Genomic DNA, 22741 nt, shown 5'->3' on the forward strand with positions numbered 1-22741 from the left:
ATGATGTCACAGGATTAGGGGGCAGAGCTGACACAGGGTGCACTGCCGCCTTGTTCCAATGCTAATAGAATGTATTAGAATAAGCGTATATGTTGTCTATTATCAGAAAGCAGTAGTATATACCTTTTTCCTTACACACAGCACTGAGCAATTCTGTGTTATCGCTCTATTGGTTTTTCTCAGATAATGTAAAGATTGAAAGTTCCAACAATACTGAACATATAAAACTGTAACTATGATAGTCAACAGTCCAGAGCCAGGATCTAGCATAGTGCTAGAATCCATCAATAACTAGCACACGGGCGGAATTCAATTGCAAGCAATATTGGCAAAGTGCCGTCTGACTACCGGAACATTGCAGACACCAACATCTCCAACTTTACCTCTCACATCATACAGGTACACTGGAAAACATGTGATGCAATTCTCGGGAATGTGCTCAGCCAATTTCGGGGCTACACATCGCCAAGAATTAAATTCCTCCCGACTGTAATCGCTAACTGCCCAGAGCCAGCAAATAACATATTGCTTGTAATAACCAAATGCCCAGAGCGAGAACTAGTACTATACATTATCATTTTATATTTATATAGCACCACCATAGCATCATACATCAACATTACAAGGACTAGTTCACAAAATACATATATCACCCAATTTACATAATTACATAGTGGCACACGAAAAAAAGAGGGCCCTACTCATGAGAGCTTAAGTTCTAGAGGGGAGGGGTTGCAGGTGGATACATGGAGGAGGGGGGGGCAAAGTTAGTGAATGCAGTGGTTGATGATTTAGGATTAGGGTTGTAGGATTAAAGGCTGGGATGCTAGATGAATTTAGAGATAGACCTCTGCACTTGATAATATATAGAGAGAGAGGAGCGGCATGAAATGATTCATACACTTCACAAATTGGCTATAAACAGTTTTAATAACTAATAAAATAAATTATAATACATTGACCGGTCAAATAAAATCACAGTAACAACCTATAATACATACACAAATATATAGAGAAAGCTAATTTTATATTAATAAAAACATATAGCTTAAATAGCAGCACTATATTTAAATAGGATTGGTTCAAGGGGGTGGATCATAAACCATCCAAAAAGATTTTCAAACTCCAAGGATGTAACAAACAAAAAAGGGGGGATAGTTTCAAAACATCCACATCTGCAGTAGTTGTGATAATAAGCAATATCCAAGTTACAGCTCACAGTCACACTTTTACTTAATAAAGATTGTAACAAGCTCCAAAGAACTCCATACCAGCACTTGAATGTTACCGAATCCTTGCAGAGTCCCCCGCAAAGAATCCACGGTGGGGCTATGTCGCGGAGACGGAGTCGGGGTGGGAGACACAACCTCCTTAGACACAGGTATTTTACTATCAAAAATTAGGGTTGCCTTAGTTCAGCTTTTCAAATAGCCTTTATTTCAATTTAATTATTTAATATCTCTGGAAAATTTGACAAATATGAATGTCCAAAATGCCATTGGCATTAGGAAGGGACTCCCAGTAAAGGGGAAGGGTTAATATGCTAAATGATATTTACTATTTCTCAGACACATACCTTATATGCATTTTGATGCTTTACTGGATGTTAATTCACAGGAAAACACTAACGTGTTCCAAATATACCTTAAAGCTGTATACACACGTAGAGATTTTCTGTCCAACCATTCAACTAGTTGATTGGTTGGAATGAAAATCTGGTAAGGTATGAAAGCAAATGACAATCAGCAATTTGCTCCCAAACGCCGGAAAATGTACAAAAACTGTTGTATGAACAAATTGTTTAGATCAAACATTTAACAAACTTGTCTGAACGACCATTTTCATCTGTTTTCTGGCATTTAGGAGCAAATTGCTGATCACCAGTTACTCCCATATGTTACCAGATTTTCATTCCAACCAATCAACTAGTTGGATGGAAAATCTTCTTTACACTAATAGGTGTAGCGTGCTCCCTTAGTTTTATTGCAGAAAATATTACGTCTCACAAAGCACACAATACAAAGTATTCTCTGACTGCTGAGACTATGTATAGCTGATTTACAGATACTACCAGACAAGCAGAATCAAGGGTAACAGCGAGTAACATATAATAGGATTGTGTTTACCCGTCAGTGCCAAAAGGACCCACAGCACAATCAGACTGTCCATGGTCTGCCAGGTGACACTGCATCTCAGCTGTGTTATTTCTCAAATGAGTAAATGTGGACTTTGATAACCTGTAAACCGCACCTAATGAGTGAGGAGGAGTCTTACAGTGAGTGACATGTGCTATAAAAACTCGAATGAAGAACCATACAAAACGCCACTCCAGATATACTGCTATGAAAACATACTAATCAGCTGCCGCATCTTGGTGTGTTTGAGCAGGAAATTTAAAACTGCAACACTATTCAAAGCAGCTGTTGAATTTACTCCATTGTTCATATATATATATTCATACCCAATACATCCCCGCATTAAATTGTATCTTCTGCAATTGAAATACTGTCTCTACAATCCGCTGTCATATAATTCACAGTGAAGATGGCAGCTTATCACAATTTAAGAGACTTTGAATGAGGCTTCATAGTAGGTTCCAGATAGAGGAGTCCCTCCATTTCTGAAATTAACATAAAATCTTGAATTTCACATGAAATAAAAATTCACGGGTGTAGCGCAGCTACACATCAGGGAAGACATCCCACGTGCGACACAGCTGTGGCTGATGAGAAACTCTGGACGATTGCAGACAGCATCGTCTGACACACATTGTAACACCTGACCAGCGTGCAACATTGATGCAGACAGCAGCAAAATTTAATCTTGGGGTCACAAGTAACATCAGCGTTTAAACAGTGCAACATTCCCTTTGTTCTATGGGGTACGGGAACCAAGGGCCCACTGTAAATATGAATAAAACTGGAGGTGTAGTAAAATGTTTGGCAGTCAAACAATTGACATATCTGTATCATACGATGTATCATAGTTATACAAAAATAGAATTTATGGTAGACTTACCTTTGATAACTCTTTTTCTTCGAAATCCACTGGATCCACAAGGATACCATGGGGATAATGTGGTTGCAGTGATCCAGGCACCAAACAGTTAAGATTTCAGCTCCCAGGATGCCCCAGGTCCTCCACATATACCCCACCCCTGGCGACAGGCATTCAGTTTTGTAAACAAGCCCAAGGCAGGAGAAGGAAGAACAATCGTAGACCAGAAACACTCTCAGAAATTAGGGAATCCGTAACCGACGAAAAAAATTACCCAATGCAGCCAGGTGCGTCAGGGTGGGTGCCCTGTGGACCCTATGGACCTCGAAGAAAAAAAAAAAGAGTTAACAAAGGTAAGTCTACCATAACTCTTATTTTCTTCTTCAGGGCCCATAGGGATACCATGGGGATGTCCTAAAGCAGTTCCCCTAAGGGTGGGGACGCTCCTGAGCAAAAAGGAGAACTCGTCGCCCAAAGCAAGAATCCTGAGAGGCAAAAGTGTTAAAAGCGTAAAACCTAAAGCTCCGTACACACCGAGCGACTTAATGATCAGACGATCATTGTCTGATTGTCCTGCATGTGCTGGATCGAACATCCAGCACATGCAGCAACCCCCCCACTACTATAACGACCCCCGATCGACGATCGCAGGTCCCTATAGTAAACAGGCTAACATGGTCGATATCAACCATGTTGGCCTGCATGCACAGGCGATGGTCGATATTTATATCGACTGTAGAGAAGTGGATTTTGAGTCTGCATTGGCATAACTGCACGATTGCGTCAGCAAAATCTGTAACTTTCATTTATGTATGTATATGTAATGTTATTCGTGTGTGGGAAATGACAAGCCTTTGAACATAGGTTGAGGAGAGTTTATATGTAGTTTGTTTCCCTGCCAGCCATAAATGTCCAAATCATACAGTGTATGGCACAGAAGATGCCCCTGGAAATGACTACACATCTGACCAGGCTCTGCTAAAATAAGTCATTAAGGGTTTTGTGTACTGTTCCTGAACAGAGGCCCTGATTCAGAGCCGGACGCTCTGACAGAGCGCTCGCTCTGAATCAGGGCAGTCGTAACCACCCACGACGTGGCCACCCACAGCTATACGAGCGGCCAGGATGATGGTCGCGATGGTCAAGACCATCGTGACCATCGGTCTTGCGACGAGACCCTTGTGGTAGGGTCTCGTTGCCGCAAGTCCCAGTGGACTTCTTGCTCTTACAGAGCAAGAAGTCCACCCACTGACATCACTTGTCATGTCAGTGGGGCCGGCCCCAGACGGTAGGCGTTCCCATGGGAACGCCTCCGTCTGGGCAGCCACGCCCCCGGCCTGCCCACCAAAGGGGGCATGCTGTCACTCAACATCGACAGCACGCCCCCTTTGTAGCGAGACCCGGATTGACGGCTTGCCCGTCGCTATCCGGGTCTCGCGCATGCGCACTGGGCCAACATCGTCCTGCTCGCGAGCGGGTCTGAATCAGGCCCAGAGGCCCTGATTCAGAGCCGGATGCTCTGAAAGAGCGCTCGCTCTGAATCAGGGCGTTTTGGTTTTTTTTTTGGAGCGGCCAGGATGATGGTCGCGATGGTCAAGACCATGGCGACCTTCGGGCTTTGACGAGACCCTTGTGCTAGGGTCTCGTGGCCGCAAGCCCCAGAGAGTTTCTGGCTCTAATAGAGCCGGAAGCTCTCCCACTGACATCACAGACGTTCGCATGGGAACGCCTGCGTTTGTGAAGCCACCCCCCCGCCACGCCTACAAAATGGGATGAGCTGTCAATCAACATCGACAGCCGCCCCCTTTGCAGTGAGCTACGGAGCGAGAGCATTTTGCGCTCGCTCCGGGGCTCGCGCGTGCACACTCGACCACCATCGACCCGCTTGTGAGTGGGTCTGAATCAGGCCCAGAGTTCAAAGCAGGATTGCCTATACCAGAGACACAGTCTTCAAAAGGTGTGGATTCCCGCACCTAAGTCCAGGGATATGTTTATTGACATAAGTCTTGGAGCTCAACTTCTAACAGAACTGAAGGTATAATAAAATAACCCCTGCCCAAATGACAGAGACCCCCTGGAGTCCAGATAGAGCAGTGGTCGGGGAACATGGGTAAATTACCCACATGGGGTAAAAATTTAATTCCTGGGGGTAATGGATGGACAGCCGGGCATGCATATGAATCATTCTATAATATAGAATGATTTATATGCATGCCCGGCTGTGCCACAGGGAGGCTCTAAGCCGGATGGATGTCTCTCCCATAGTTCCATGGAGCAGCCGGGCAGACAGGACGGTGGCGGATGCAGAAGTGGGGATTAAGGTAAATGGGGTTTTTTGTACAAGCGGCACTACAGGGGCATTATATGGGGGCACTACTACAGGGGCATAACTATGGGGGCACTACTGATTTCCTTCCTTTCAAATCAAGGGGGTAACGTGGGCGTATCTAAATATATTTTGGGGTAAAAGAGTTCCGCTGACCCCTGAGCTAGAGGGACAATACACTCTGAGCTGACAAGGGTTAAAATTACCCCATGGAGGGGGGTGAGGAGGGGTGCTGGAAAAGCAAGATAAAAATGTGACACTCTGGTAGTTAAGTGTTCATTACTGAGAGGCTATCGTGAGGTACAGATTGATCCGGAGTTCGTCACTGAGACTGCCTTGTCTCACACTACTTACACTCAACGTGGTTTGTTTATTCCTTTTTATTTTATTTCTGAAATTGTAAGTAATTTGTGTTCAACCTTTTAATATTAATATTCTTTATCACTTTTGTAACTAAGCTTTGAAGATATTCTTGAATTAAAACATTAATTCTAGTTCTGGAACTGTGTTTTTATGACCCAAGGCCTCATTTGGCCCATGTTACCTATTTTTACTAAGTGTGCATAATTGTATAGCAGGTAAGAGCAAAGGCTTACCCTGTATTTAATACTAAAGTTACTCTTTGCTGGTGGCAGCTATCAGGTTTATTTAACCACGCGTGCTGAGATAACTTGTAAAAAAGTCACGGGTGGTGATTTTCAGATTGGCGTATCTGGAGAGATCGGCCGACGGTCCGTGACATCGACCATTCATGCCCGAGCATCGACCATCGTTTGAGGGGGCCAGAAACAGGACGATATGAATGATAACGATATAGTTATCATTCATATCGTCCTGTTTAATCATTTAATCATACGCAGCATAAGAGAGGTTTGGACAGAAGACCACGTGGCCACCTTGCATAATTGTTCAGCAGAGGCACCACGATGAAACGCACACGATGGTCCCACAGACCGGGTAGAATGTGCTGTCACCATGTTTGGAACAGGGAGATCAGCCTGCGTGTAAGCCTGAGAGATAGTCATACGTAACCATTGAGCCAGTTTGTATGCTGGTCATCTTCGTTTGTGAAAACCATAAAACACAAAAAGAGCGTCTGATTTTCTAAAAGAGTCTGTACGGTCCACATAGAGGGAGGCTTCACCTTCAGAAAGGTCTGAAGACTGAAAAGCTGGAACCATAATCTCTTAATTCACATGAAAACAAGACACTACCATAGGAAGGTAACCCATCCGTGTACGGAGAACAGCTTTATCCTGGTGAAAAATCAAAAAAGGGGGAGCCACAAGAGAATGCTGCCAAATCAGCGACTCTGCGTGCAGCTAGGAGAAAAAAAAAAGTGTCTTCGCTGTCAACCATTTCAAATCTACTGAGTCCAGAGATTCAAATGGGGTACAAAAGTACAAATCCCACGGTGACATCGGTGGGACAAAGGGTGACTGAACTCAGAAAACACCCTGTAGAAAAAATTTCTAACATCTGGCAAAGAAGCAAACCTTTGCTGGAACCAAACTGACAATGCAGAAACCTGTACTCTTAGGGTGGCCAGGCGAAGACTGAGGTCTATTCCATGGTGGAGAAAGATAAGTACCCAGGAACCCTAGGGTCATACTTTCTGTGGGTACACCATTAACCAAAGAATGCCAAACTCTATAATAGATGCGGGCAGAGGAAGGTCTTCGTGCCTTAAACATCGTTTGAATCACATAGCTGAAGAAACCTTTTGCTCTTAAGTTTGAAGACTCAAGAACTATGCCGTCAAAGACAGACTGGGTAAATCCGGATGCAGGCAGGGACCCTGCGATAACAGATCCGGCCATAGAAGAAGAGGAAACGGAGTGTCTATTGATAGATTCTGTATGTTGGAGAATCAATGGCATCTGGACCAAGCAGGAGCTACTAGTATCACTGCTCCGCCTTCCTACTTAAATTTCCTGAAGATCCTTGGGAGGAGGGAAATCGGAGGAAAGCGATATGCCAGCTTGGAATCCCATCTCACTGCCAGTGCATCCATGAATGTGGCTGAGGGGTCTCTGGTCCTGTACCTGGGGACCTTGTGGTTGTGACGTGAGGCCATGAGGTTTACATCTGGTAGGCCCCATTTGTTCACCAGGAGTTGAAAAAACAAAAACCCTGGGTAGAGAGCCCACTTTCCGGCGTGCATGTCCTTGCCGAGCTAGTCAGAAGATGACGTTCTGCCCAGATCAGAATGTTTATCACTTTCCTCATGGCTGCATGACTTTGCGTACCTCCTTGATGATTGAGACAGGCTACTGTGGTCGCGTTGTCGGAGTGGATCTGGACCGGCCTGCCCTGGAGCAGGTCCTGTGCCATGATAAGTGCTTTGTATACTGCTCGAAGCTCCAGAATGTATATGGGCAGATGACTTTCCTGATTTGTCCATCTTTCCTGAAAGGTGTGATGACCTGTCACTGCCCCTCATCCGCGAAGACTGGTGTCTGTGGTGAGAAGCACCCAATTCGGAATCCAGAATGGGCGACCTTTGTCCAGATGATCCATTTGTAGCCACCACGAGTGAGAGAGATGAACTTCCGGAATGAGAAAGATCCTCTGGGACCTTATTAGATGATACTGTCCATTCTATCGGGAGAGAATCAATTGTTGCAGAGGCCTGGAGTGGAACTGAGCAAATTCCACTATGTCGAAGGTGGATACCATTGACCCCAGGACTTGCATCGCTGATAGAATGGATACCCTTTGATTGCGTAGCAATTTGCATCCTCGCAATGATAGGGCCGCAATCTTGTCCTCTGGCAGAAACACACTTTGTGCCTGAGAACCCAAAAGTGCCCCCAGATGTACCATCCGCTGTGTTGGAGAAGGAGAGGATTTCTACTAATTGATGATCCAGCCGTGCATTTGTAGGCAGGCAATGGTCAGTTGGAGATGTTGTTGTAGAACAGCTGTCGTCCAGGTATGGTAGTATTCCGATTCCCTGACGCCTGAGGTAGGCCATCATAACCGCCATTATTTTGGTGAAGACCCAAGGGGCCGTTGATAGACCAAAGGGCAATGCCTGAAATTGGTAATGTTGTTGTAGGACAGCAAACCATAGAAATTATTGGTGGGATGGCTTAATAAGCACATGCAGATACGCATCCTGAATGTCCAGGGAAGCCATAAAATCCCCAGGTTCCATCCCCAAAATAATTGACCGAAGAGTTTCCATACTGTCAAAGTAAAATAATTGGATTTGATCGCTTGCAATCATTATCTGACGACCTAATAGTCTATGGTCTGACGATGGGTTACCACGATGCTACTTTGCGTCGGGACAATCTGATGCACACAAATGCGAATCCACCACACACATACACTGATGCACATGGCACACACACAAACTTATATGCATACGCAGACACGCTCGTATGTGTATCGACATGAGTACACATAGACGCTCACATGCGTATTCACATACATACGAACACTTCCTATTTCAATACACGGACGCAAATATGCAAATGCATATGTATAAAATGGTTCCCACACACTATAAGTTAATAACCAGAGTTATTAAAGGTTTTGTTGGTTAATAATTATGATGTAAAATGTACTTAAGTGAGATCTAAGGTTTAGAATATAGTGGACATGTCAAGTTTGGGATCATACTAAATCCCTGTTTATTTGCAGACTTCCGTATCTATCGGCAAAGAAGTCGCATCTTGCGTCCGCTAGTTATGGATGATAGGGATTTATTGCTTAGAATGTTATTACATATATGCAGTGTTGTAGCTAGTTTTAACCAGTTGTTCGGAGGGAAGCTACACAAAGAGACTGTTATAGAACTGAGCCATGCCCCTGATGACACCGTATGAACCGACCAATGACCAGATTATCCAGAAACAAGAACCAATGGAAACTTGTCAACTAGTCCCTTTGTTAACTCTAAACTCTGTAAGGTATATAAGCTGCGTCCCGATCCCAGTGTTCAGACATCCTCTTTGATGACTGTATACTGGGACCAGTGCGCATGCGTATGTACTAATTGTTAAATCTTTCATCGTGTTACTTTTTCTTTACATAAATAACTTTTTGTGCTTTGGAACCACACGATTGGACTGGAAAGCAATTATTTCTTAAGCGACTTGCAATGCTATATAGCAACTATTAGGAATCAATAATACGAACCTAGGGTCACAGATAAACTTGTTTAGGGTTTTTAAATTTAGAGTAGAACCACCAGACCAATTCGGTATTTGAACAACAAAAAAAGATTGGAATAATAACCCCATGCTTGTAGAATCACAAAAACCAGAATTATCACCCCTGACTGCAGCAGGGAGTAAATGGCCTCCTGGAGAGCCAATGCCTTGATAGAATCTGATGGGGGAGTAGTGCAAAAAAAACAACTTCTGGGGGGGATGCCTCCAGAAAGTGAGGGCATACCCCTGAGAGACTACTTCTCGGACCCAGGCATCTGTTGTTGTTTCATGCCAGTAGTCCGCAACTGAAAAAGTCAGTCTCCCCCCTCCCCCACCCTTGGATCCCCCAGGAAGAGGCCCACTCCATCAGGCCGAAGGTTTGTCGTCCGGCTTTGAAGCTGGACGTCTGGCTAGCCAGGACCTCTTGGCTTGGTGGTCCTGCGGAACTAGACGGTCTGGAGAAAGACTGTCCTTTTGCTCTTCCCTGAGGGTGAAAAGACCTGAGGCTACCAGAGTAGTCACTATCTTATCCATTTGTTCTCCAAAAAGTATGTTTCCATAAAAAAAAAAAAAAGATTCCTGAGCCCTCTTGACCCCGTATATTAACCAAAAAGGGCTCTACGAGCCACAACCGAGGCTGCTGATGTTTTAGAAGCTAGGAGCCCAGCATCTATTGCAGCTTCTCCCAGATAGGCCAATTCCCGTATGTGGGAGATATGTGCAGGCTGTTCTCTGGCAGCATTTGGTAGAGTATCTTCCAATGCCCCCGTCCATTCTTCAACCGGCTTGGTACCCAAGCCCCCCCGCCATAGCTGGTCGAGTAACAGCTCCAGACATTAAAATTACTGCTTTAAGACATGTTTACATTTTTCTATCTGTAGGATCTTTAAGAGAAGATGCTGATGGACTAGGCAACATAGCACTCCTGACTAAGTGTATCACATGAGCATCCATAGTGGGGGTGCTTTACCATTTAGTACATTCAGTAGTTGGGAAAGGGTTCAAAGATGCTAATCTTTTCCCAACATGGAACCATTTGTCCATGCCTCTTCCATAAGTTCAGTGAGCTGCTCAGATTTAGGAAACTCAGCTTTTACCACCTTCTGGTGTTTAAACACTGGAGCCTTAGGTCATCATCCTGTATATTTAGGATTGATCTGACCGCCCTCACCAAAGGGACATCCACTGTAGAAGGATGCCCCTTCTCTCCCGAGATATATCCTGGAGAAGAACCCCTTTAAATCTACATGCTGAGCAGACTGATAAAAAGATAACGTTGCTTAGGTGCCTTAGTGACTACTGGACTGTATACAACATCCGACTGAGCCATACTCTGACTTGAATAGGCAAAACATCCATCCAGGAAGGATGTATAGGGGGGGGGGGGGGCAAACATAGCAAGCTGTGGGTATACCATTAAAGGAGGCAGCATGGGAGTAGCCAAACGATCCACTAGCTGCCTTATCACCTGAGACAAGGAGGAAACCCAAGATGGCTCCTGTACAGGGACTGATATACTAGACTGGTGAGGTGGTTCTTTATAACAGACAGCACACCAACCATCCTGTATAAATTCTTAAGGGGACAAGCCAGCCAAACAGGATTTACCTGAAACCACCACAGGGGCCTCAACCTCCTTTTTCCCTTTACCTTTTGACATCAATTATTAAAGGTAATAATGTAATGTAATGTAATGTGACAGCCTTCACAAATAACTAGTAAATGTGAAGTACAAAGGAAAACCTCCAACCACCTGAAACGGGTGAGGAGAAAAAACAGTGATAGTTATAACTGACAGAAATAAAAGGCAGTATCAACACAACACTAGCAAAGTCACATGAATCAACTACTCAAACACGAGGCTTGGTAGGATATAGAGCACTATATACCTAACCCAGAGGAGAGGTATACAGGGAGACTGACCCAAACCTTCCTCAGACCAAACAGCTTCAGCAGAGCACCCTTAGTTGACTGTGAGCATCTCATATGCACGAGTAGTGTAGGAGGAGCGACCCAGACGCAGGAAAACCTTTGATGGATTTGCAACTGGGTCGGGGGAGAAGCTGCCAAGGGAGAGCCTACCTCCTCCCTAAGCTACATCAACTGGCCGGGTATGCTGGCCTCATGGCAGCAGAAGCATCTGCTGTCGATCCCCCCCGTCAGCCGATAAGGCCCCAGTGCTCTAGTGAGGAAACAGACGGTCCCGAGCCCTAACTGCAGCAGCTTCCAGTGCATCTCCAGCGCCAGAAACAAAGGACTGCCGCGCGCAATTTCCCGAAAGAGACGAATTGCCTTCCTTCGCAGCTACAAGCTAACCCGGCCCGCTATACTTATGTTCTCGATACCAGCTGTCGGGATGCCGGCGTCAGCATCTCAACTGATGTCGGGATTCCGGAAGCCGGGATTTCGACTGCCGGCATCGCATGCGGCCATAGTAACTACATCCTGTTTTTCTCAGGTACTTGTAAAGGGAGGGGTTTTACTCTGGACTACAGAGAAGAAGAAAAAAAAAAAAGTTACCAGCTGTCCTTGTCCCATGTTTAAAAGCTTTATTCTGGCTCACTACATAGGAAAAACGTTTCTAATTTTATATATATATATATATATATATATATATATATATATATATATATATATTAATTTATTTATTTTTATTTTTAATTTTAGTATGTCCCGTTAGTAAAGCACGGTGGTGCTTACATGCAATGGCTCAACACTGATGTCCCTGAAAGTGAAAGTCATTTTAAAAATATTGAAATGTGAGCAAATGTGATGTTGAAATGTCCATGGATCGGTGGAACCACAGCTTCAGAAGGTGAGAAACTGGGCACTTGATCCGAGTGTTTTTCTAGCAAGCGTGTAAATACACTGTAACCATGAGCAGACTGCAGTGCTAGGATGTCTTGCAGAGTTGGTGAACGGGGAATTGAACTCTGAGTGGTGAGATGGAAGGCAGGAGCTCTCACCACTGAGCTACAAGAAAAGTTCACGCCCACATGTTCATTCACTGACTGACTGCCTGCAATGCCTGTGTCTGGCTCTGAAGATAATCTGCAGAGATTAGAACTTGTGTTGTTACATTTAACTCTCTGCTTCAAAGTCTGAGTTGTTAATACTATTGTCTATTTTGATTGTCATTCAGTACCATAATTTACACACCGACAGATATATTGGCCAATCAAAATATGCTGCTAATCTGCACAAATAAAATAAGGAGTAAGGCCAGGTATACATTAGAATGACAACTGCACGATTTGCTGTATCAGAAACAAATCGTGCATATCGTCTAATGTGTGCACTCCCGCGGACGACATACGAGATTGTTTGATTGACCATGCTGCACAGTCAATCAAACAATATCGTGTGTGGGGCTGTGCATTTTAATGAAGGACGGAACAAGGTATCATTCACAGAATACCCTCCATTTGATCCCGACTGGAGGTGTATTCCTTGCGGGTGCTATAAGCCTGGTGCAAGTTGCAGAATGATGGCCGCACTCATTGAAAACACACTCATATATGCAAAATCAGGAAAACTGTGTTAAAGTTTCTTTACAGTGCAGAGGACATTCATTTTACACAAAGAACACAAGGGAGGAATTCAATTAGACCTGATATTTTTTCAGGTGCAAAATCAATTGAAATGATTCCTATTTTTCGGGTGGCGAATACGCATGGGATCCACGTTAACACACGGGGACCTACATGTTTTCGGGGTCCCGGCCGTGATAACGTGGCTGGTTGTCGGACATTTTTTTACCTGCCTCAGGCAGGTGAAACAAAATGCCCTATAAATCTGGCTTCCTGTGAGTGATGGCAGCTTCCTGTGCAGATACAGGAAGATTGCAGTGTGACATTTACTTCTAGAAGAAACACAGTACATCTATACATAATGAGGGATATTAACAGAAACAGTTCCACAAATAACGATGTAGAAAATGGTGGCGACCAAAGCAACCAGAATTTTGCTTTCATTTTATAAACTATGCAAGAAAAAAAAATAGTTTTAATAAATATCTCAATATTACTTGTAACTTCATAGCTCGTAAAAAAGTGCATATTAATATAAAGAATGCAGTCAAATAATATTCATCACATTATTTATTTTTATATATTCACAGGTGAAACATAACATTCCCTGTTTGGTTCATGTTTTTTCAATAAGAAATAGATGTTCCTGAGCTTTCTATAGAACACAGTGATTACAGTGAGCATCCATTTCTATGAATTGCTCATGTGCCTCTCTAATCCTGCTTCTGCCCTGCCCCTTTCTCCGCTGTTCTATATCCAGCATCAGATGGGGAAATGAAGTGTCTGGAGCTTCCGCCAAAGTGAGTTATATTTGTAGCCTATCATGTACCCAAAAACCAATGATCAGCCTCCTGCTCAAGCTCTCAGTGGTAAGCAATCTACGGCTTAAGCTGGGTACACACTATACAGATATACCTGCAAATGATGGTTGTTCGTACGTACACACTGAACAACGATCATCTGTGCTTGGCCGCAGATCCCGGCGACCAGGGGACCCTCGCGGCTGCCGCTCTGTGTGTACGGGCGGTCTGCAGACATATCTGTTCATCGGCTGTGCAGCACAGCCAATGCGATATGTCCGTGAATGCCGACGTTCACCGACATATCGCAGGTACACACTGCCCGATGGTCAGCAGATACATTGGCCCATCAATTGATCGGCCTAAATATCTGTCAGTGTTTACCCAGCTTTAGAGTGCATAGAGATGACTAGACCACATTTAATACCACATGCACACTTTTGCCCTCAATAGTGGAGAAGAGGAGGCACGTTCCTCACCATTACTCTATCATTTATGCAGGATACAGGAATTTAGGGTCTGTGTTGTTCTGCTTGAATATGTTTAACAAGTTTATCATATTGAAATATTATATTTAATTGAGACAAATTACATGGATGGGACAGCAGCGTTATACGGGCATCAGATCAGGGTATCTGGAGCACAAAGGGGTAGATAAACTTTACCACAATAGGAAATGAAGTGTATCAATATTTATTTTCTTTATAACATATGAAGTCTCTTCAATAAAACATTGTACAAAAAAAAGATTAAGGACCAAAAATATCTATTTATCCCACCATTGATCTTTTCCTTCCCCGGAGTCTGACTTCTTCCAGTTTTTTTATTACTGGGCCTGATTTTTTAGATGCAGAAGTATAACTCTTGAGCAGAGCACTGAATACCGCCTCAGTGTTAGGGTGTGTACTGAGGAAAGCCTTTTCTAGAACATAAAGATCCACGCCTTTGTCCTCTGGAAGAGCAGATATAAAACTCAGACCAAAATCAATAAGAATCAGATTCAACTCTGGATGTGGGGGGCGTAGGAGCATGTTTGAGGTGGTGAGGTCCCCGTGGATGACATCCTCATCATGCATACGTGCTAAAATCTGACCTATTTTCCCTGCCAGGCTGTAGAGATTGCCGCCATTTTCCTGTGTGGACATAACATAGTCACGGACTGTGACCGAATCTTCTACATCTTCCAGGTATATACAGTTGGAAATATAGTCAACAAAATAGATGACAGGAGCAGGAATACCTGAGGGGGGCAAAGAAATAAACATTAGGAGAGGAAGTTTTTCATAAAGCAGAAATAGGGGTTTAATTACTAAGCATTGGGTTCTAAAACCCCGGCGCTTCGGATAGTGTTTATGCTCGAAATTTAAGTTATCCTAATAGGAAAGTGACCATGTGTCCTAGAGTCAACAGAACAGCTCACCAGAATGTCTGAACATCGATCTAGATAGAAAATCATTAAGTAGTAGCAATATTTCCATAAATATCTAACCCACATACAGACACGACTTGGATCAAGTGAGCGATGAAGCAGAACTTCTATACTATACCCCACACCATGGTACGCCACAGTCAGATTACAGTATTTGCACAATAAATCAGAGTCACTGCTCGGCACTATGTCTTTTGATCAATTTGTAAATAGGTCACAGGCAATGAAGCAAAGTGGTTACCAGCGGTAGGACCCCACTACCGAGTTTGAAGAACTCTATATTATGTGGAATAAAGATTTAGCCACAGAATCATCCAATGTTCAAGTAAATGTGTAGTAAAAAACAAGAGCAGCATCCATTTCGAGGTCTTCATCAGACATACAGTGCATCCGGAAAGTATTCACAACGCTTCACTTTTTCCACATTTCGTTATGATACAGCCTTATTCCAAAACAGAATAAATTTTTGTCCTCAAAATTCTACACACAATACCCCATAATGACAACGTATAAAAAGTTTTTTTGAGATTTTTGCAAATTTAATAATAAAAAAACACACTAAGAATTCACATGTACATAAGTATTCACAGCCTTTGCCATGAAGCTTAAAATTGAGCTCAGGTGCATCTTGTTTCCACTGATCATCCTTGAGATGTTTCTACGGCTTAATTGGAGTCCACCTGTGGTAAATTCAGTTGATTGGACATGATTTTGAAAGGCATACACCTTTCTATATAAGGTCGCACACTTGACAGTGCATGTCATAGCACAAACCAAGCATGAAGTCCAAGGAATTGTCTGTAGACCTCCGAGACAGGATTGTCTCGAGTCACAAATCTGGGGAAGGGTACAGAAAAATATCTGCTGCTTTGAAGATCCCAATGAGCACAGTGGCCTCCATCATCCGTAAATGGAAGAAGTTCGGAACCACCAGGACTCTTCCTAGAGTTGGCCTACACTGAGCGATCATGGGAGAAGAGCCCTAGTCAGAGAGGTGACCGAGAACCTGATGGTCACTCTGTCAGAGCTACAGCATTCCTCTGTGGAGAGAGGAGAACCTTCCAGAAGGACAACCATCTTTGCAGCAATCCACCAATCAGGCCTGTATGGTAGAGTGGCCAGACGGAAGCCACTCCTTAGTAAAAAGCACATGGTAGCCCGCCTGAAGTTTGCCAAAATGCACCTGAAGGACTCTCAGACCATGAGACACAAAATTCTCTGGTCTGATGAGACAAAGATTGAACTCTTTGGCGTCAATGCCAGTCGTTAAGTTTGGAGGAAACCAGGCACCACTCATCACCAGGCCAATACCATCTCTACAGTGAAGCATGGTGGTGGCAGCATCATGCGGTGGGGATGTTTTTCAGTGGCAGGAACTGGGAGTCTAGTCAGGATAGAGCGAAAGATGAATGCAGCAATGTACAGAGACATCCTGGATGAAAACCTGCTCCAGAGCGCTCTTGACCTCAGACTAGGGCGACGGTTCATCTTTCAGCAGGACAACGACCCTAAGCACACAGCCAATATATCAAAGGAGTGGCTTCAGGACAACTCTGTGAATGTCCTTGAGTGGCCCAGCCAGAGCCCAGACTTGAGTCCAATTGAACATCTCTGAAAAGATCTGAAAATGGCTGTGCACCGACGCTTTCCATCCAACCTGATGGAGCTTGAGAGGTGCTACAAAGAGGAATTAGCGAAACTGCCCAAAGATAGGTGTTCCAAGCTTGTGGCATCATATTCAAAAATACTTGAGGCTGTAATTGCTGTCAAAGGTGCATCAACAAAGTATTGAGCAAAGGTTGTAAATGCTTACATACGTGTGATTGCTTGTTTTTTGTTATTAAATTTGCAAAAAAACTTTTTACACGTTGTCATTACGGGGTATTGTGTGTAGCATTTTGAGGACAAAAATGAATTTATTCCATTTTGGAATAAGGCTGTAACATAACAAAATGTGGAAAAAGTAAAGCGTTTTGAATACTTTCCGGATGCACTGTAGGCATGTCATAATAGGACTTGTAGCTCCATAACAGCTGAACAGCCACAGACTGCTCACCTCTAAAATAGAGGGACACATGCATATAGGACCCATTCTGGCTCACCTGCTTTCCTGCACCTAAAGATAGATCGCACCTCCTGTGAGGTTCTCCTGTGTGTCAGCTTCTCATCAAGGGTAGGGTGTCTGTAAGTCTTGGGAAATCTCTCCTTCACCACGACTGCCTTTCCAAGGAGGTGCCCACGGTATACCCGGGCTTCAGCTCCCTGTTTTACAAGCTGCAGTCTGTCCAGGTACTCCCGAGTCCGCTGCCGGCTGCCACACTCTGCCTCACATTCCATTGTACAAGTGGTGATAATGACTACATAGAGAGCATAATCAGGATGGTATGCAACTTCCAGACATAACTGGCATGAAGAATCTCAGCTGGCACTGTGTAATGTAGATAGGCTGCAACATAAAATGATCTCCAGGTGAGACGTGTTAACAGATTTATATTATACAGTATCTATATAATAATGCAGGATGGCTGTCATGTCTCTGAGGCAAGTATAGCTGGTCTGAGGATGGAGCACGGGTGGACCTCCAAAACGTCTAGGATATTATAAACATACCTGTATAACTATTTTAATTTGCACACTTACATACATATGATTTGTCCATAAAACTACAGTACTTGGGTCAAAATTACGAGAAAGAGAGACAGAGAGAGAGATCTAATTACCACAATAAACCATGGGATTAAAATATAGAGAAAACATGAATATTATAGTGTGCATCTCTGGATATTTAATTTTGAATCATGGATGCGATTTGCAACACAAAATTTACTGGTAATACAAATAGAATGGAATTTGACATTTATATTAGTGTAACCCAGAGGTGTCAAACTATGTAACCTATTCTATTTTGATGCAATATTAATAATATTAAGATAATTAAAACGGATAAATTCTTTGTCTTCATATTAATTCCTGATCTCAGTGGAAATTAGGAATAAAGCAACAACATAATGTAGTGTAGGATATATAGAACAACTAATACATCGCACGTAGAAAAACTGCTTATCTGGGGATCAGTAAACCTATGTAGAAGCAAATACTCCCAATAACTTCTCCAAGGTTGAAAGGATACCCAGTATCAGGAACTGGAGATTCCCTATGTAGTCACCAGAAGAGCCCTTTACAGCCACCACGCTTCTCATCCTAGTATAATATACAGACAGGAGACAGTCTGTCATGTCTCGGCATACAGCAGCTACGATTTGTGAGATATGTAACTGCGCCTGTGCGATGGGACTGGAAACATTACAGATATAACAAATACCACAATTAAACAAATATCGCTGGTTTAGCGATAGTACTGCAACTGTATTTTTCAGACCACATTTCATTGTTTTAATTACGATCTGTGCATGTGTACTGAAATTGACAGTCATATTTAGGTAGATATGTTTAATGCAGGATCCGGTGGGAATTTAATTTGAGTCAGTTAAAAAAAATAATCATATAACCATACTGGCAGACAAATTGGTTTAAGCTTATTACAGTACAGGAAATTTCAATCATATTAAAACAAATACTACTCTGCAAACGTAATGAGTTCAAGCAGCTACCTTAGCATTAGTTAATGCAGCAGGCTCCTGCCGGGGTCATAGCACATCTTGCAGGTTATAGATGTATAGATTATCGGCCATCTTTCTGTAGCCCAATTCTACGGCTACTGTATATATCAAACTAGAAAATTGATTGCTCTATTAATGTATCAATCGTATTAAAACGAATATTTCTCTGGTACCTGAGTAGGTTAATGCAGCAGACTGCTGTCATGGAGCCTCTTGCTGGTTATATATGTATATATTATCAGCCATCTTTATGTAGCCCAATTCTCATGCTGCTGCACTTTATATGTCAAACTAGAAAATAGATTGTTCTATTAATATAGAACAAAATTTGTTGTACAGGCAGCACACACAAAAATACCTATCAATAAATAAGTTTAAAAAAACATGCAATTAAGTTTCTGAAAGGACATATAGGGGTATTCAATATGGAGCGAAAAGTCTTTTTTTGCGATAATTTCGCAAAAAATGACATCATTTTCGCTGGTTATGGTTTTACACTGTATTCAATTTCAAAGACTTTTCGCAGGTTCGAAAAAAAAACGGGGATAACTTTTCACCACTGAATAGGTGGCAACAAAAAGTGCAGAATTGGGGTTTAGGGGTGCAGGCTTAAAAAAAATAGCCTGCACCCCTGGGAATAACATTTTAAAAATTAACTGTGTCAAAAAAAGTTTTAAAAAAAAATAGGGACACCCCAAAAAATTAATTTAAAAATCGGGGTGAAAAAAAAATGGGAAAAAAGTGTTTAAAAATAGGGAAATAGGTTCAAGGCTATTCTTCAAATATGCGGCAGGTGTATTCTAGAATAGGCTATTAGCGGCAGGTGCATAGTTGCAGAATTTTTTAAAACTTACTTTAGGGACATAAAAATATGCTAGTACCCATTTTCATGTACCCCAAATTTGATGGGATCACTTAAAAAACCGAAAAAAATAACCTAAGTGCTCTTCTGCAACACTTCTTCAATGTCGGGAAAACACACCTGCTGTGGCTATTTAAATCCCCGACTTTCATTTGCAGGCTAAAACGGGGGTACCCATAGTGATCCCCCATGTTTTTACAACTTTAGGGGGGTCCTACAATTTATTCAAGAAAAAAATTGTTTTTTTACGTAGATCCCACTTCGCAGTTTCCCGTTTTCGTAGCTTTTATATTGAATACTGGGATAAAGCGGGCACGCGCCCGATACTTTATCCCAGGAAAATCTCCGATGTGGAGCGAAAAGTCCAGCACGGACTTTTCGCTCCCATATTGAATACTCCTAATAATCTTTATACTCAAAAACATACTGATAGGTCGGTACAACTCTACATAATTATATTGATACAATTCTGAGGCTTGCCATATCATCCCTTTAATTCAAGACACCTGAATTACACAGGTTCTGTGAATGATTAAAACTTGGTGAAATGCAGACTTGAAGTCAGTCAGCCACAGAACCTGTGTAATGTAGGAGTGTCCCAGTTTAAAGGTATAGTAATGAGAGGCAGCACCATACTTGTCGACAATCTGGCTGTCCCCTCGGGGATTTGCCCAATCTTCCGGGAGGGCCACCTGATATTCTGGTTATTCAGGGGGAGTAAGCAAGTATGGGCACCACTAATTTAAATATAAGGTGCAGGGTCCATAATGCATACTTGGTATATCAACACTTACGCCATCCACCCGGAGAAAGCAGAGACCAGCACCTACTTGGAAACATAAGCATGTAGAAAGAAATACTGAATGAACAGCAGGTATTCAAATATCATGGCAAGTGCCAGACAGCTGTACCAACTACCCACTGGTAGCTTTCTTCAGGGGTCTTCGCATGTTAACACATGCTGATACAAAGTGCTGAGGAGGATGACAGAGCCCTAACCCCAGTGTGCCACTAAGTAAGCTTTAATTGTTTTATCTGTCACAGTAACGGTATGCTGCGTTACTTGTTTTTTTGGGGTATCCCAATGGGTAGAGCCTTCTGCTCTGTACAGGCGGCACATTGCTAGACTAACAAAATAAATTGCTGTGACAATGATTTTGCTTGTAAGTTTTTTAAACTCCCATAAATACGTGGCTTCTGTTGTCATACAGAGCTGCATTGGAGAGTCAATTGTGACATTTGTGCCTTTCTTAAGTTTAGGGTTTAGTTAGCCTGTATTAACTTCATTTCATATATTGAATATCCATAAGTAATTTAGCTAACTATCACTGTGAAGGCCCCAGAACGGAGCAAAGAACATCACTGGACAGCTAATGAAAGCAGGAAATATTGGCATATATAGTGACATTCGCACTTTGGCCGTAACATCCGTGATAATAGGCGCCTGCGGCACTTGTGCCCCGCATCACAAACAACTGAATAGCTCCCATCAGTTTACTTGGGAGCTGTGGCCGCAAAAAAACAAAACAATTTAATTCCTCCAATGGACATTTATGAAACTAATGTAAAGTAAAAACTTGATATATAACCCAGGCAAGATGGAACACTTTATTAGTGTTCATTTGGGATGTAGTTATGAGACCGGTGCCCACGATGCCGTCGGTCTCAATCCTGACGCTGAAAGTCCGACAAGGGATTTAAGACAGGCGTCAAAATACCGACGCCTATCTTAATCCCAACGCCGGAACACAGAAGGACGCCCAGCAGTAACACACAACACTTCTGCAATACTGTCTGTCACTAGTAGTGAGTACTGACAATAACATGGCACCACCCAAAAGTCATTTGTGGAAACACTTTGATAGGAAAGATAATGTGCCCAAAACAGCTATTTGCAGATACTGCAGCAAGAAAATAAAAACATGTGCAAACACATCTAATTTAAAATGCCACCTTGAAAACAAATACCCTCTTGTGCTGCTTTGTGTGTGTATGTATATGTATATGTATATATATATATATATATATATTGTTTGCCTCCATGAAGATAGCCATAGTATAAGCTTATTTTAAAAGTTTATTAGTCTATTAAATGGTTAAATACAGTTTGCTTAAAAAAAATAAAAAAAAACACACATCAGTAAACATCGGTTCCAGAGAACCAGTGTTTATATCTAAATAATGTTTTGTATTCAATGTTAAAAACATCGGTACTTCCAATGTTTTCATTCCTACTCCCTATACATGGGTGTGCGTCCAGGGCTCCCTATACATGGGTGTGCATCCTATAGATCACTACATATGTGATCTCCTGCACTCCAATAGAGGCTTACTCAGGTGTGCCCCATAGCCCTGTATAAACTTGGGTTCCTCTGGGCCCATTAGATCACTATAAAAGTGTGCCCCTGCCCCCTCACACACCCCCAGATACATTTGTCCCCATGTTGTGTCTGCCTAATCATGGGCTCATGTGCCCGGAGGTGGCGCACACTCACAGGTAACACAGCAGCGTCTACAGCTCAGAGCAGCAGTTCTTCAGCAGCCGGAACTAAACTCCACTTCCTGTCAATGGACCGCTGACGTCACCAGCACCCACGTCACGTGACGGAAGACAGGCGGTGACGGGAATCGGATACTTCTGAGAGGCACAGAAAAGCTCCTCCCAGCACCCGCTGCCTGCGAGGCTGCTAGGAAGCGTCTCTGCAGCTAACCACGCCCCCACAATACGATTGCTTCTTTGGATTATAGTGTCAGACTGGGAGGTTCTTTAAGCCACGTTCCGTGACTGCTCAGACTCCGCCCATCTCTGACACAAGCCATGATCCCTACTCTGTAATCATGTGATGTCACCGAATTCAATTTCGGAAGTGTATAGATCTCCTTCTATAGATGTACCCGGAAGTGTCGTGAGTGAGGGCGGAAGTGCAGTTCCATACCCATAAGGTCCTCCAAAAGAAGAAACTTGCAAAACTTGTCCGCTCGCCATGCTTCGGGCACAGTGGGTCACTTCGCTT

The 22741-nt window shown here is 43.0% G+C and overlaps 1 protein-coding gene across 1 annotated transcript; it reads right to left on the reverse strand.

The window, feature by feature from the left end:
* Window positions 1–13582: 13582 nt before the first annotated feature.
* On the reverse strand, window positions 13583–22348 carry TP53RK (TP53 regulating kinase). Its single transcript, XM_088472141.1, has 3 exons — window positions 22223–22348; window positions 17348–17691; window positions 13583–15056 (listed from the first exon to the last, which is right to left on the reverse strand). The coding sequence occupies exons 2-3, from the start codon at window positions 17580–17582 to the stop codon at window positions 14587–14589; spliced, it is 705 nt and encodes a 234-aa protein (XP_088328267.1). The 5' UTR covers window positions 17583–17691; window positions 22223–22348; the 3' UTR covers window positions 13583–14586.
* Between the last annotated feature and the right edge of the window lie 393 nt (window positions 22349–22741).

The sequence above is a fragment of the Taudactylus pleione genome, unplaced genomic scaffold (genome assembly GCF_031769625.1).
Source record: "Taudactylus pleione unplaced genomic scaffold, aTauple2 ptg000121l, whole genome shotgun sequence".
NCBI lineage: Eukaryota > Metazoa > Chordata > Amphibia > Anura > Myobatrachidae > Taudactylus > Taudactylus pleione.